The sequence below is a fragment of the Sciurus vulgaris genome, assembly GCF_902686455.1.
Source record: "Sciurus vulgaris genome assembly, chromosome: 6".
In the NCBI taxonomy this organism is placed as follows: domain Eukaryota; kingdom Metazoa; phylum Chordata; class Mammalia; order Rodentia; family Sciuridae; genus Sciurus; species Sciurus vulgaris.
The window spans coordinates 128,437,352-128,454,539 of NC_136466.1; the positions used below are offsets into that span (position 1 = coordinate 128,437,352).

At 41.2% G+C, this 17,188-nt stretch overlaps 1 protein-coding gene and 1 long non-coding RNA gene across 4 annotated transcripts in view; both read right to left on the reverse strand.

Moving 5' to 3' along the window:
* The window catches only part of SNX18 (sorting nexin 18), a 100,053-nt gene that overhangs the window by 18,741 nt on the left and 64,124 nt on the right, over positions 1 to 17,188 (reverse strand). For 2 of the 3 annotated variants that reach the window (XR_013764360.1, XR_013764361.1), the window contains exon 2: positions 320 to 500. Coding sequence is in view for 1 of the 3 variants with exons in the window: in XM_079143483.1 (XP_078999609.1) it covers positions 12,723 to 12,745 (23 nt within the window). In the remaining 2 variants the exon portion in view is untranslated. Of the gene's footprint in view, positions 1 to 319; positions 501 to 12,707; positions 12,746 to 17,188 lie in introns of those variants that run through there. The other variant, XM_079143483.1, reaches the window with a different exon arrangement.
* On the reverse strand, positions 562 to 9,446 carry LOC306663130. Its single transcript, XR_013764366.1, has 3 exons — positions 9,231 to 9,446; positions 4,493 to 4,537; positions 562 to 3,947 (listed from the first exon to the last, which is right to left on the reverse strand). It is a non-coding gene; the product is annotated as an uncharacterized lncRNA (long non-coding RNA).

Consider the following 17,188-nt stretch of genomic DNA (forward strand, 5'->3'; position numbering starts at 1 on the left):
CCTATCCCAAATTCACTCTGGGCCCAGTCACCATTATTGTGTACCAACACCATGATGATAGCTTCCAAAATAGTTTCAGTGTTGGTTTCATGTCCTACTAATCTGTTATCTATGTAGCCCCCAGTGATATTGTGAATCAAATTATGTTACTTGCTTAAAAAAGCTCCAATGAACTTTAGTTACAGTAGTATAAAGCCCAAACCCTCAGCCTGACTTCAGAAGTCCCCTGCTTACAACCGAGATTTCGTCTTGACCACTGGCCCCCTCATACCTTCTCCACCCTCTGACTTTCTGTTCCTCTGGTTCATCCTGTTCCTACCTTAATGGTCCCATCTTCTGGGAGTGCTTTTTCTTCTGATTTTCTATTACTTGCTTCTTAGTCTTAACATTCAGGTCTCAGCTTTGATGGCATCTTCTCAGAAAGGCTGTCTCTGGCCACCTAATATAAAATCAGTGTCCAGTCATCCTCCTGCCCTCCGATAGTTCTCATCAAGGCTTTGCTGTTTGTTTATTGTGGTAAAATATACATAACATAAATTAACCATTTTAATCATTTTTAAGTACACAATTCAGTGACTTTAAGCACATTCATCATCTTGCACAATCATCACCAGTATCTATTCTCAGGACTCTTAGCTTCCTTTACTGAAACCCTGAATCTCTGAAACAAGATCAACTTCCCATCACCCCTTCCTCCAGTCCCTGGAAACCTCTATTAAGCATTCTGTCTGTATGAATTTGCCTATTGAAGGTTCCTCATGTAATTGCAAACATATAGCATTTGTCCTTTTGTATCTGGTTTATTTCACTTAGGAATAATGTCTTCAAAGTTCATCTGTGTTATAGGATATATCAAAACTGCATTCTGTTTAATGACAGAACAACATTCCATTCTATGAACATACCACATTTTGTTTATCCATTCATGAAGTCGATAGACACTTGAATGATGTCCACCTCTGGGCTATGGTGAATAATGCTGCTCCTGTGAACACTAGTGCGGAGGTATCTCTTTGAATCCCTGTTTTCGATTTTTTGGTTATATACCTGGAAATGGTATTGCTGGTTTATATGGTAATTCTGTTTAACTTTTGAGAAAGCATCGAACTATCTGCATAGCATTCTAATAATATGTTTGTCTGCTTCCCTGGAATGAAATCTTCAGGAGAGCAGGCACCCAGCTGTCTTTTTAATTCTTATATCAGCATCTAAAATAATGTTTTCACCTAATGAAGACTCAGAAATTTTTCATAGATGAAGAAATAAAGTAGATCCTTGATTATTGTTAATGTTCCTTCCTCTTTATAGTTTATTCTCCTTAAATAGATTGCAAACTCCTTGAGGGGAGACATAGGTCTCATTCACCTGTGTAATCCCAGCCCTTAGCACACTAGTACTCAGTAAATCCTTGCTGAGTTGAAGAAAATCCCATTCTTTGCTGGGAGTCTGGTCTACTCAGCTGAGTGTAATAGAGTCAACCTGATGATTATTAATTAGTAAGAATGGAGGGATTTTCTCTGGTTTTACAGTAATCAAAGAAAATGCCCAGTGAATTCCACAAGACAGTTATCTCCAGGCATCTCTGCTCTTTGGCTCTTCCCCTTTTTCCCTTGGTTTCTGGATTTGCTCAAACCAAAGTTGAAAGGAGCACAGCCAGCTGAAAAACCTGTTATATTACATCATCTGTCTCTGGGATTTGAGGCATGCTCTCTGGATTTGACCAAAAAGCAATTAGGATTGGAGCCTTAGATTCAGATAAAATACAAGTTCTGATCTCTCAAATCTTCTTAACATTTTAGGTCAATAGACTTTGGATTAAATTTTAAATGACTCCCAGATTGCTTTGAGTCTAATAATTCTGGTCAAACATGCCTATATAAGGTAAAAAATACACACACTATCTATGGCATTTTAAGTGCAATAAATTGCAGCTGAATGGAGATGGTAAACCCCAGGTAAAGCATGCCCAAATGGCACTTGGAATGATTTCCATGGGTTTTCTCCCCAAGTCCTGCCAGTCTTTTTTACAATTAGGAAAACTCTTCATTTCTGCCAGCAGTGTTTGAAGCAAAGGAGAGTGAAAAGAACCTCCTCGAATCTCAGCACTGGAAGTTTCTAAAACCTACCAGACTGCTGTCACTCATTTTCCCAGTGGCCGTCACTTAACCTCCAAAGCATTGCCTTCCCTTTCTATTTGGAAGCCCAACCTCAACACCGTCTCTGCCTCCATATTCTGCCACCTGTGTGATTCTCAGACCAGCAGCCTTGGGTCTTCAGCTTTTGAGTATGGAGCCCCAGTGACAAGGCTTTATCACTGCCAGAGCTCGGCTTCAGGTGACAGTCATTCCAGCAGGACTATGATCTTTGGGAGGCTTTGCTCACTTCCGGAATACTATCTTACTCCTGGGTACAAGGAGGGGTGTGAGAGTATTGCCTATCAAAAGAAAACACTAATTTCAGAAAGCTCTCAAATAGTGAAACAGAAAAAATAGAGAATCGTGAAAACTCCAGACATGCTTTAAAACCACACCCCAAATCTGTCCCCTAGTTTATAATGTGCTCTAATTTCTTTAAAAATTAGTTTGTAACATTTCCCCATTCTTGATATTTTTATTACTTCATGGAGCAGAACAGGCAAGTGAGAAGTGAGGGAAAAGCAAGTGAACCACATTTCCATTACCAGACCAATAGGAGGAATTCAGCAAGCAAGAGAGAAGGGTCAAGAGGAGTGGAAGGTAGAGACCGAAGCCTAATGGAGCTGAAAAGCCAGGAAGAAGCATCATCTGCCATCCCACCTCCCCAGGCAATCCTGATTACACCTGACTCCTGGCCTGCCCTGGGTGCTGCTGCTGGTTACTGTCCTGGAGCAAAGGCTATCTAATATGAGTAGATAAAAAGAGGTGGTCAGAGTTCTTCTGTGCAGACCAGATGGCTCCCTGCCCCAGGTTTCACATAGTTTCTGGTCTAATGATTAGAATAGAAATATCTTCCAGATCTTCCTAAAGAAAGGAGTAAAACTATCCTCATGCTCTCTCACTACTCGAGTCCAGCAGACACTCAGATCCAGCAGACAATAGCAAAGAGCCTCAGAACACCTGGTGCATCCTGGGTACCCAATTAATATGATTTGAGTGAACACACAGATATGCAAGTAGATAGGTAGATGCATGAGTGGATGGATGGATTTATGAATGGGCAGACAAATGAACAGACAGACAAATAGCTAGGTAGTTAGTCAAAATCAGTGATAGGTTGGTAAATGTGTAACAGACAACTCTCCGAAAAAAGAAAGCTTGATTTATAATTGTTGCAAATTGTTTTTCATGATGCATACACTCCCACCATGAACAATTTCAAGCTATTATTGGATGCAGAGTTGGGAAGAGGTGTTTTAGCACACCATTGACTAGGATGGATGGGTGAATGGATGGATGCATAGACGACTGATGGATAAAGGGAAATTTTCATAGTTCATCTTTTTTGATCCAATCACTTGTATATGGTCTAGGGATCTCTATGGTCACCAGTCCTTGCTACTCACTAACATCCAAGTACATGCAAGTATGTCCAAGAAACCACTGTAGGAAAGGCAGGAGAGAGGAGCAAAGTCATTCTAACACAAGCTAAGCTCCTTCACTGAAAAACCTGTCAAAAGGATAGAGTAAGTGTTATCCATATTATTGAAAAATAAGAAAAACAAGACATAAGAAACAGAATGTGACTTTCTAAGGTCATAGAACAGTCAGCTGGTGGCTGTGGAAAGTCTTAGAATCCGGGTCACCTCGTGCCTTCACAGGACTATTCTCCTATACTGGCCTCCACTGGCTCATGGTACCAGAGCTGGCAGTGAGGGTGAACTTCACGTCTTCATTTATGAATCCTCTAGTTGACAAGTTGGAAAGGCTCCCTCTGATGAACTGGAGAAAAGCTCTTTACTGCTCATTTTCCTGAGGTGGGCATATAGCAATCATATTAGCCAAACAGACCAGACCAGTCCTGAACAAAATCTCAATGTAAATGAACCCCCCCACGCTCCAGCACACACACCCTTTTTTCTTTTTCTTTTTCTTTTTCTTTTTCTTTTTGCCTCCCTCAGGATTGCTTTCTTAACTCCTAGAGTCAGCTTGGTAAAGATGGGGGGAGAGAGCTTGAAGGCCGTCCCTCAGATAGGGGGACACCACCAATAACCTCATTCACGGTGTTACGCAATTCCTTCTTAAAGTAGGACTACATCTGAAAAGGACTCTCATACTGTATGGGTGATTTTATCTTCCTTTTCACAGGTTTTTGAATTTTAAAGGGGTAGACCAAGATTCTGGAACAATCATGTCCAATAGTAGTGCTTTTGGCATTACCCCAGAATAAGAAGGGGATTCATAAACCAGAGATCTTTCCAGCTGGTGGTTGTCACCTACTCTGACCACAAGGCCAGTCTAGTACTGAGAAGAGATTTGGGAGTGAAGATAGGGAAGAAGCTTGTTCTTGTACCCACCTCTCTAGGGGTCATCTTGTTCACCTGATCTCTCTCACATGGATCCTGAGTAGGGAAGAAAACAAAAGGGGAGAAGCAAAAAGCCATTCAAGAGACATCAAAGGATGCATCACACTTTTTGAAATCAAAACTAAAGTTGATGACATTCAGCTAAGAGAAAAAAGTGAACAAGGCCATGAGCAACTGATTTCTTCTGAATCGATGCCGAGCGACAGAGCCTTACTCCCTCAGCTCTTCCAAGGCTGTTTGCTTGTGTCTTATCTTTTCTCCTCACATCAGTGACTAGTTCCTTTTCACAATTCTTGGCTCTGATCAGAGCTGGGTGGAGACCTAGTGCTAAGAAAGTCCTCTCTTGGAACTGAGAAAAATCCCTGCTAGATAGACACCCAAATGAGGATAGTCTGTCTCTCCCTACCCATTGCCCATGCCCAGCCTGAGACAAGCATGCCAGCACCTCATGCCAGTGGCCATCTGGATGTCCCTTGCTGCCTGCTTCATAGGCCAATGTTCTCCTCTTTCTTCAAGCTGCCTCACAAGATCTGTTATTAAATTTGCTATGATTGTAGTACTATGTGCTGCCAACAAATATGAGACAGGGATAAATATTTCACTGGCATAAAGTTGGCTGCCAGCTTGGTCTGTGTCACTTAAATTTCAACCAGAGGTTTTATTAGGATAGTTTAGTCTCAAAAGCCAGCTAATTTGCCAAGTTGAAGAACTGACCCACTTATCTTCAGAAGTTAAGAAGCTGTAATTCTTAGAGATGCCCTTCAGTACCCAGCTGGGTCATATCCCAAAAAGTAACCTTGACTTCAAAGGAACCCAAAAGATCTGGTCAATCTGCCCCTGGACCTGTTCTGGACTTTGGGGTTTTCTCTCTCGACAGCCCAAATGCCAAGGAGGGGTCACTGGTTCATTTCTACAATTTTAAGTCATTGGCAAATATATCTTAAAACAGTAATGCCTAAATGTATGTAATTCAAAGTAATAAATACAATGTTACAATGTGGTTTGTATAGTGGTTGGCTAGAATGAGGAGCAGGGTATTAGAAGTTCTATAGTTCAGGAAAGAGTCAAGGTATTGAGTGTTTAGTTAGGGTTATATTAAATGGAACTACTAAGAAAAGGGCCAGCACTTGTCCCTTTTCTCCACACACTGTCTTCCTTAATGACACTACTGAGGTATAATTTAAGCAACAAACAAAATTCCTCACTTTAAGGTCAGGGTGAGGAGAAGCAAAGGCATCCCCACATTAAGAAATTGGCTAAAAGACCTAGAGTTGTCTTCCAAGCTAGGAACTTGATTATAGGGATGGAGCACAAGAGGGGGAAAAAATCAGAAGGAATTTGGAGGAATCCATGCGCAGCCTTGCCCCTGTCTTCCTTTCTTTTTGTCAAACTCTCCTCTGCTCTCTCCCTCCCAGGAGCCATCACCTACCACACGCTCTTTCCCTAGCAACAAAAATTCAACGATATATGTGTAATGTGTAGTATGTGTGAGCATGCGACCCCCGAAAGATAGATCCATGTCCGAATCTCTGGAATTTGTTACTGTGACAATATTTGTAAAAAAGGTCTTTGTAGGGCTGGACTTGTGGCTCAGCGGAAGAACTGTTACCTAACAAGTGATGGACGGGGTTGGATCCACATATAAATAAATAAATAAATAAAGTATTGTGTCCATCTGCAACTAAAAATTATTAAAAAAAAAAAAAGGTATTTGTGGATGTAATTAACTCTATCAAGATGAAGAAGTCATCCTGCATTGTGAGGATGGCACCCAAATACCACGACAAGTGTCCTTATAAGTCATGTAGAAGAGAGGCACAGAGAAGAGCAGGAGGAAATATGACTAGTGAAGACAAATTGGAGTGATACAACTCAGGAAACTGCCAGAAACTGAAAGAAGCAAGGAACCGAATCCATTCTAGAGACCTTGGAGGGAGCTCAGTCCTACCAATACCTTTATTTTAGACTTCTGGCCTCCAAAACTGTGAGATAATAAATCTCTACTGTTCTAAGCCATCCAGTTTGTGGTAATGTATTGCAGTAGCCCTAGGACACAAGTAAAATATATGCAATGTTTCTGTCCAGAGAGCCTATTAAAGACTTAGCACCCAAGGTCTTCCCTGGGGCCGGTCATACAGGCATGTCTGCCTAACCTGTACCAACATCCCAGACTCGCAGAAGGAAAGCAAGTAAATGTTCATCATAAAGCATGTTGTTTGGACAGATAGTCTAGGCCCCGAAAACCACCCAGCTCAGTGAGGGAATAGTGAGAACTTTCCAGAAACTTAAGTTCCCAGGTTTCTTGCAACCAGATCTTTTTGAGAATAACTGTCTTAGACTGCTTTGTTAATTCTGCTCTGTACATAAGGGTACAGTCTGCTTCTGTAATCAACACGACAATCAAAACATATTTTTGAAAAGTTTGTTGGTGCCCCTTTGCAGTCAGTCCTCTTGCCCTGGGCCCAAGAAAACTTTGATCTGCTTTCAATTACAATAATTTTGCCTTCTCCAAAATTTCATATAAATGGAATAGCATAACATGTAATCTTTCATACTTGGTGACTTTCACTTGGTATCATAATTTTGAGATTTACTATAATGTTGCATGTCTCAATAGTTTGTTCCTTGGCCATGCGAGCAGTATTCCTTTGTATAAACATGAGTGCAATCTGTGTAACAAATTTATCTTCTCTTTTTAATGTTTTAAGCTTTTGTTGTTTAGCTGAGAAATCTTCGTCTAACCAACTATCATAGGTTTTCCTGCTAACTTTTCTTCTTGAAGTTTTATAGTTTTAATTCATAATTAGATCTATGATTCATTTCAAGGTGATTTTTTTGTATAATAGAAAAAGATGGGATTCGTTTTTTCCCAGATAGATATCTAGTTGTTTCTGTACCATTTCATGGAAGGACTCCATCTTCCCTTGGCACCTTAGTCAAAATCAGTTAACAATTTAGGACTAGGTCCAAGTTAATAACAACCTTTTCAGTAGTCCATATGTGTCTGTCCTTTCACCAATATCACACTCTCCTGATTACTGTAGTTTTAAGTCTTGAAATTAGACAGTATAATTGGTCCAACTTTGTTTATCCTTCTCAAATTTGCTTTAGCTCTTCTAGATTCTTTCTATTTTCATATACACTTTATAATATAATTGTAAATTTATACAAAAGGACCTATGGAAATTTTAATGAGAAATTTGTTGAATCTATAGATCATTTTGTAGAGAATTGGCTTCTTAACAATATTAAATCCTCCAACCTATGAACATAGTATATCTACATTTATTAAGATCCAGACTCTATTCTTAATTTGCTCCCCACTTCTATCTCCAAAATCAGTCAAAATCTCATCTCTTACATAGTGAATTAGAGAACAAGATATTGGTGATTTAATGTAAACAAAATTGTCAGTGAGTAAATTTCTTCTGGAGCAGATTGCAGGTTGAATTATTGACTGACCATAAATTTATCACTTTGTTTGCATTGAATCTCATAATCACCATCTTTCTGAGGCCAAATTAGTGGATCCCACATAAAGTGCTCTGGGTCACCAGGTGCAAGAGAGCCTAAATATCTGAGGAAAAGTGGGAGGCAAGGTTAAAGTTGGGGGCAGATCAAGGAAAACAATTGTTCCCTGTGATATTTTTCCCAAGTGAAGCTTTTAAAATACTTCTGAAAGTAATATGTTGTCATTATACTTGTGAAGATCATAATTAAAAAGCCATTAGTGTCGCCGGATGCCGTGGCACACACCTGTAAGCCCAGCAGCTCAGGAGGTTGAGGCAGGAGGACCTTGAGTTCAAAACCAGCCTCAGCATTGGTGAGGCACTAAGCAACTCAGTGAGATCCTGTCTCTAAATAAAATAGAAAGTACGGCTGGGGATGTGGATGTGACTCAGTGGTTGAGTGCCCCTGAATTCAATCCCCAGTACCAAAAAAAACAACAAACAAAAAAAAAAAAAACAGAAAAAAAATCCATTAGTCTAACTTTTGCTTTCAAAGGACATCTTGTGTTAATAAGCAATCAAAAAGTGGTTAGCCTGAGAAAAGCATAGAAGGTAGATGTCTCAGTCAGAATAGGCCAAGATATGTTTCCACAACAAATAATCCCCCAATCTCCTAATAGCTTAGAAGAGCAAATATTTATTTCTTACATATATAAAGTTCATTGTGGATCTGGGTGACTCTCCTTATATGACAACTCAATAATCCAGACTTTTTGCAATATTGTGGCATCCCTATCTAAATGTATTCTTCTACACATGGCCATGATGCTCATGCTTGGGGAAATGTGTATGGAAAATCACATACCAGCTCTTAATATTTATGCTCCACATTTATGGCCAACATAAGTCAAACAGCCATACCCAACTTCAAGAGGGCAGGAAAAGATAATTCTCTGTGTACCAGTAAACAATTGGAAACATCAGTAATGTCTACTCTACCACAGCTGCCAAAGGGAGTCATCTTTTTGCATGCTCACAACTCTACCAAAATTGGGATAAGGCTTACTTCTCACTTTCCCTAGTATGACCCTGTGCTCAGCACCTAGTAGTTAAAGGTCTAAATCAAATATACCTCCAAATGTAGCCAAGGATGGCAAGTTTAGGTGTTTATTCTATTTACTGTACAAGTAGGTTATTGCCTCTGAGACAGGAAGGGAAATGAGGACATCAAGGGAAGGAAGAAGAAATGAGAAGTGAGGGGGCCTGGGGAGGTAACTTACTTCACTGTTTCTTTAGCTTCCATTGACCCAGGTCAATGACAGGAACATCCATGTCGAATGAACATGTGCTGATCACTCATCAAGTACCACTGGGCAAGAGACCACTGTGACATCCCTTATGGAACTCAGGATCTGGTGAGAAAGGTAGACTAGTCAGAAAAACAGTGAACTCAGTGCTAGCTGTGTGCACTGGTTGCCAAAGTAGGAGATTCTCTGGAAAAAGGTACTTGGATTTGAAATAAATCATCATAACTTTAAAAAAAAAGTTAAGGGACGGGGTTGCTGGGGACCAAACTCAGGGCCTTTTGCATACTAACCATGTGCCCTACCACTGAGCCCATCGTAAAGTTTTAAAAGTGTGTTTTTTCAATACAGAACGCTAAAGAAAGAAATTGAAGAAGGACTTCGAAGTATGGGGAAAGATCTTCCATGCTCTTGAATAGGCAGAATTAATATTGTCAAAATGGCCATACTACCAAAATATTTAATGCAATCCCTATTAAAATCCTAATGACATTCTTCATAGAACTAGAAAAAGTAACCATGAATTCATTTGGAGAAATAAGAGACCCAGAATAGCCAAAGTAATCCTTAGCAAGAAAAGTGAAGCAGGAGACATCACAATAACAGATCTTAAACCATACTACAGAGCAATAGTAACAAAAACAGCATGGTATTGGCACAAAAACAGACCAATTGTACAGAATAGAAGACACAGAGACAAACCCACACAAATATAGTTATCTCATACTAGATGAAGTTTCCAAAAACATTCACTGGAGAAAAGATAGTGTCTTCAACAAATGGTGCTTGGAAAATTGGAAATCCACGTGTAACAAACTGAAATTAAACCCCTATCTCTCACCCTGTATGAAACTTGACTCAAAGTGAATCAAAGACCCAGGCACTAGAACAGACCCTGTGCCTAATAGAAGAAAAAAGTAGGCACAAATCTTTACCACGTTGGTTTAGGAACTGACTTTCTTAACAAGACTCCTAAAGTGCAAGAAGTAAAATCAAGAATCAACAAATGGGATGGATTCAAACTAAAAAACTTCTTCTCAATCAAGGAAACAATCAATAACGTGAAGAGAGAGTCTACAGAATTGGAGAAAATCTTCACTATATGCACCTCAGATAGAACATTAATCTCCAGGATATATAAAGAACTTAAAAAACTTAACACCAAAAAAGCAAATAACTCAATAAATGGGCTAAGGAAATGAACAGACACTTCATAGAAGAAGAAATACAATTGATCAACAAATATATGAAAAATATTCAACTTCTCTAAAAATTAGAGAAATGCAAATCAAAACTACTCTAAGATTTCATCTCACTCCAATCAGAATGACAACTATCAAAAATATAAGCAACAATAAATGTTGGTGAGGATGTGGGGAAAAAGGCATACTCATATATTTCTGGTGGGACTGCAAGTTGGTACAACCATTATGGAAAGTGATATGCAGATTCCTCAGAAAACTTGGAATGGAACCGCCATTTGACCCAGTTATCCCACTCCTTGGTTTATACCCAAAGGACTTAAAATCAGCATACTACAGAGATACAGCCACATCAATTATTATAGCAGCTCAACTCACAATAGCTAGGCTGTGGAATCAACCTAGATACCCTTCAACAGATGAATGGATAAAGAAGATGTGATATATGCACACAAGAGAATATTACCCAGTCTTAAAGAAGAATGAAATTATGTCATTTGCAGGTAAATGGATGGTTATGGAGACTATCATCCTAAGTGAAATAAACCAATCCCAAAACCAAAAGCCAAATATTTTCTCTGATATGTGGATGGCAATTCAAAAACAGGGGGTGGGGACTAGTGAAGAATAGAGGTACTTTGGGTACTTTGGGTTAGACAGAGGAGAGTGAAGAGAGGGAAGGGGATATGGGGGTAGGAAGGGTAGAATAAATTGGACTTTATTACCCTACATGCATATATGATTACATGACCCATGTGATTCTATATTGTATACAACGAGAAGAGTGAGAAGTTGTATTCCATTTATATATAATGTGTCAAAATGCATTCTACTGTCATGTATAACTAATTAGAACAAATTTTTTTAAGGTGTGTTTTCCTTCCCATTTGGTATCTTCTTAGCTTGTTGTATAAATAGGTTTACATTTTTTAAACAAAGACCAGAGATTGAGGGTGGAAATGGGGGCTAGCTAGCCAGATATAAGCAGGGGATTGTTACTAGCCAAGGAGAAACCCACCTCACCTACACTACCTACACTCCCGTAACCAATGGGTCAACAGAAATGATCATATACCTCCAGCTTGGGAGGGGCCTGATCTGCCACAAAGCCCCTCTTCAAAAGAAACCAATATGTGACTTTTGCTTTAATGAAGCAAAAGAGGTTTGAAGAAGTGATGCAGAGTAAGGTTCTCAGTTACTTCAGTTACTAGTACTGCTCTGCTTCTAGAACTGAGTAAGTAAAGCACCTTCTGCTAGATTCATCTTCTGCACAGAAGCTGACACACCTGAAGGAAATGGAAACACCCCGTTGGGCATTAATAGCCAGTGTCCAAGGGACCGGGTTACTATTCCATTGAATTTCTAACTGCAAAAATGAGGGGAGCCAACTAGAAAAGACCACATGTGTTTGACCTCAAAAGGGAAGTAAAATAAGCAAGACTTAGAAAGGCAAGAGTCCAATGTTTTCTCTCATATGTGGAAGCTAGAGAGGGAGAAAGAGAAAGAAAGAGAGAGAGAGAGAGAATAAAATGGGGGGTGGGGGTGGGGGTGGGGGTGGATCATCTCAAGAAAATAGAAGGGAGACCAAAAGAATTGAAGAGAACGGGGACGGAGAACAGGGAGGATGGGGAAGTACTGGGGAATAAAATCTATCAAATTGTGCTATGTCCATGTACAAATATACCACAATGAATCCTATTTATATATGTAATTATAATGTACTCATTTCAATAATAATAATAATAATAATAGAAAGGAGATCAGTAGAGTAGAACAAGCAGATCAGGAGAGGGAGGAGGGGAGGGGAGGAGGGGAGAGGAATGAGGTTGATCAAATTATGTCATGTGAATATATGAATATGTCATAATTAATCTCACTATTATGTATAATTATAATGCACCCATAATTTTTTTAAAGGACAGTGGTGATGGTTGCAATGTGCCTTAGAACTGGAGAGAAGACCTCCGGTGGCCTTGGGAGGAATCAAGGTCACGGGCTTTGCCATACCTGGTGGTGGAGTCCTGGAGAGGGCGTCTTTCCCTCCAGCTGTGGCCTGGGGGCTGGGGGAGGCAGCGAGGAGCAGCACCGGCCCCTGAAAGGGCAGCACAGGGAGGAAGAGCCTTCTCCAAACTTCAAACTCCCGTCCTTGGGCTTGGCCGGGAGTTCTTCCCTGAAGGTTCGCTGCCCTGGGGACCGCTGCTCCTCTCAAGGAGGCTTAGAGGGTGCGGGCTGTGGTGGAGCCACATGTCTTGCTTTTCACTGTTGTTCACACACTTCTTTCATTGCTCCCTGAAGGAAAATGGGATTTTTAGAATTTTCTAAAGATTCTTTTGAAGTGAGGAAAGCGCTGTTCCTCTGGTGGTGAGAGAAAAACAGTCGCTGTATTTCAGGGCTTTCCACACGATCCGTCGCGTTTTCCATACAAACCACGGCCCCTGCAGCAGGGTACTGCTAGGAACAAGGCCCCGGCGGTCCCTGGAAGAGAAGGTGGCAGGGATCCCGGGAGGCAGCGGCAGCTAGTGAAATGGAACAAATTACCCGGCAGAAGGAAAAAAATGAGGAGAAAAGGGAAACAACTTATAAGAATGGCCTGGGGCAGTGGGGTCAGAAGGCAGCAGCAGGGCAGGAAGTGGAGGGTGTGCACGTGTGCGACTTTCAGATGAAACTGCCTCGTCACAGCCCTGTGGCTTGTTGCTGATCATGCTGGGCTGGGCCTGGAGCCCAAGGCGCGGGTCATGCTAGGCAAGTGCTCGACCTTGACATACACCCCCAGCCTTTTTTCTATTTTATTTTATTCTTGGGCAAGAGTCTTACTAAGTCGCCCAGGCTGGCCTGGAACTTCTATTCCTCCTGTTTCCCAAGTAGCTGGTAGATGTAACCATGACACCTGGCTTACCTAGGCCTTTTGTTTTAATAGTTAAACCATCAATTAAGTAGGACCGATGTTTGTATGCGCTAATAGATTTTAAATCGGAGTAGGTAAAGATGATAGAAGCTAACTTTTCTCTCACGTAAGAGGTATCGGCCATTCAAGGCTAGCAGGGATACTCCCTTGTAGTGGTTCCCAAACCAAACACCACGGCACCACAGGGTACCACAGTCAATGTGAAGAAAACACCACAATACTCGACATTTGTTAAACATCGAGGGAAGTACTAGCTTGAGCTGATTCAGAATTAAATTTTAGATCTTGTGACGTTCTTTGTGATGGGATGGGTTTGATGGTTCTCTGATAAAAGGTGAGTGAATTTGAGAAGTTGCATGGTGTCCAATAGGTGACAAATTAATATTCCTTCTTTCAATTTGTTTAGTTTTCAAAGGGCTTCTAAGTCACTAGGATATTAAAAAATATTAAATTTTTTGAATGCAACTACTTAAAAACATAATTTTTATGCTTTGCTTTTGACCTAGAGGCAATGTGAAAAAAATTAAATTATAGACATTGACTGTGCTGTGAACAAAAACATCTGGGAACTTCTGCCCTCTTCTAGACTTCTCCTTTTTCCATGAGAAGAGAAGGGCCAGAGAGGGCACCCTCCTTCTTATGAAAACAGCTTGGCAGATGGGCTCATTGCATCTGTTCACAATCCACTGTGAACTCTGAATGGCCATGCCTAACTGTAAGGAAGACATTAAAATTCAAAATGTACCCTACGTGGCCACGTGCCCAGAAAACGATTGGGAATTTTATTAGCATCCACAAAATGAGACAATGGCTGTAAGGGGCCTCTGCCACAGGTCAGATGATTCTTGCACTCTTAATAAGTACTTGGTGTTATGGACATAATAACATGGATTATCAAATGAAATGAAGAACAGCAGCAGACAGAGCTGTGGGGAGTAGGGTGAAAGGGCTGGAGCACTGGCCACAATGAGGAGTGTGCACAATATGCAGATACATGTGCTCAGACACCATATGGCTATAGGACATTAAGAGTTTTTTGTTACTGTTGCTTGTTTTTTGTTTGTTTGTTTGTTTTGGGGGTTGTTGTATTATGGGGCGCAACTTAAGAACAGATCAATCACCACTGAGAAGTCCAAATTTGAGAGTCTTTATTAAGCTAGCCGGCTGACTGTCTCACACAATTGCCCTAAAATAGCTATTGGGAGAACAGCCCCCAATCATAGGGTTTCAGGGGTTTTTATACCATAAATCAGTACATCGATCATAAGTGTCTGTTGCTATGATTCAAAGCTACAAACTGACATCATGGGCTCTGAAATCATTAGCAGAAGGGGAAGTGGGTCAAAATGACCTTACTTAGGTACAAACTAAAGAATGGTTACTAACATCTAAACGATCACTGTTGACATCACTGTTAACATGGTACATTGTTTAGGAAACTAGAAATCAGAAAGAGAACAATTTTTCATTATGCAAGAATTGCCATTTTGTCATCATTTTGTATTGCCAAATAAGTCATGCTAAGATGGGTACAGAGGTGGGGCGTTCCCATGGGAGAAGCATTTCCTACATAACGTGGAGTCTCAGGGTAAAGTGGAGTCTGTTTAGTCATTGCCCATATAGCCTGGCCTATAACATTTCCATGGAGTCAAATATGTCAACCCATCACAATTGGAATTTCAAGTCTGTACAGTCAGAAACATTAATTCACCTCTAGAGCACAGCTTTTTGTTCTGGTAAGAGCTAGTCACTATTTCAGTGAAAAACAGTCATAGATTATATCTTCATCTTGGCCAGAGCTTAATATTTATATACTATGGATGTGCTTCCCTGTCTTAGCCTTTTCACCACTGGGACTAAAAGATCTGACCAGCACAATTGTAGAGAAGGAAAAGTTGATTTGAGGGTTCACAGTTTTAGAGGTCTCAGTCCATTGAAAGCTGGTTCCATTCCTTGGGGCTCCAGCTGAGGCAGAACATCATGGTAAAAGTATGTGGCAGAGGGAAGCAGCTCACATGATGATCAGGAAGGAGAGAGAGAGAGAGAGAGAGAGAGAGAGAGAGAGAGAGAGAGAGGAGAGGGGAGGGGAGGAGAGGAGAGGAGAGGAGAGGAGAGGAGAGGAGAGGAGAGGAGAGAGAGATATCACCACCTGCCAGATACAAATATATACCCCAAAGCCACGCCCCCCAATGCCCACCTCCTCCAGTCACACCGCACCTGCCTCCAGTTACCATTCAGTTAATCCCATCAGGAGATTAATTCACTGATTGGGTTAAGGCTCTCACAACCCAGTCATTTCTCCTCCGAACCTTGCCTTGTCTCACACATGAGCCTTTGGGGGGACACCTCATATTCAAACCATAACATTCCCTAACCCCTTTCTCTGCATGCCGATTTTTATTTATGAGCCAACGCTTCCCGTCTTTTTTATGATTCAAAATTACTGAAAGGCATTGGAGGGTCCAGGATATTGTGAGCAAGACTCATGACAGGTAAGGCAATGGTTTGCAGGTGTATAAATTCACCGTGACAGTAGAGAGGCATCCCTGCTGTCTTCATGAAGGGGAGGGTGGCAAGCTACACCCCCTCAACCAGCTCTGTTCCTCATTTCCCGACAGTATCACCACACAGGCTGCAGATGTGAATAGTTGGTGGTAAAGAATTTTTGGGGGTGGCTAAAGAACATTACAATGTAGGAGCAAAACTTAAAATCTGGCACTAAATTTGGACATTTCCAGAATCCAAGGGAAAGGAAAACAAAGTGTACCTAAAATACCCCAATACCTAATTCTGCTTCCCGTCTTGAGGGCCATTTGCCATTTTTCTCAGAGAGGGAACCTTAGAAGGTTTATCTTTAGGAGTAGCTCATCCTCTGTCCACAGAGGTTAGACCTCCCATGGGCTCTGGAAACACTCTGCTGTGTGTTACTATGTGCCACGGAGGGTGCTGGGAAAAGCCCACCAGCTCCCCAGCTGGGAGGTTCTGCTTGGCTGTCAGGTCTCTGTGCTGCTACTACAGCCACCAACTCACCACAGTTTACACTCACTATGCTCCCCCCCCCCCGCCAACCTCATACAAACTAGGCCCAGCAAATCAGTCCCAGTGTGAATCTAACTCCAGGGAAGTCCATGTCCCTTTATTAAAGGTCATGGCACCCAGTGGGACAAAAGACCAACAGGGTAGGACCAGAACTCTGTGGCTCCCAACCCACCCCATCCAGCCAATTCAAAAGTATGCTCTAGAGGCCAGAATTTGATCCCCACCATGTGATTCTGCATTGCCAGTGCCCCACCCCAGCCTCCTACAGTCTGTCAGGACATGCAAATCATGGTATTACATTTTGACCTTCATATTATGCTTTGTTCACAGAGTAAATAACAGAGGCTTCAAGCACATAATCAAAGATGTGCATAGACCCAAAATAATCCTATCTAGAATAACACAGAGGCATTTCCACAGGACAGCCAGGGGTAGGTATTCCAACTCCAGGTTTAGTCTTCTTCCAAGACCACCCATCTGAGTGAGGCCAAGCTATGCCTGCTTGTCCTTCTGGTGGTTAACACCCTGGGGTGCACAAAAACCTCCCAGATTGAAGGAAGAAAAATATCTTGCCTAAATGCCATGTGCTCTATACTGATTTCCTTATTTTCAATTAAGCAAGGTAAGCCTCACTTTCTATTTCCTATTTCTGTGTTCAAAAACCATTCACAGGCCTTTGGTGCACAGAAAGTTGGCCTGTAAAACAAGGTCATGAACCCTAGGGGCCACACTGAAGCTACAACTTGACAAAAGCTTTTTCACATTGCATCAGGATGCATTTTTAGCTG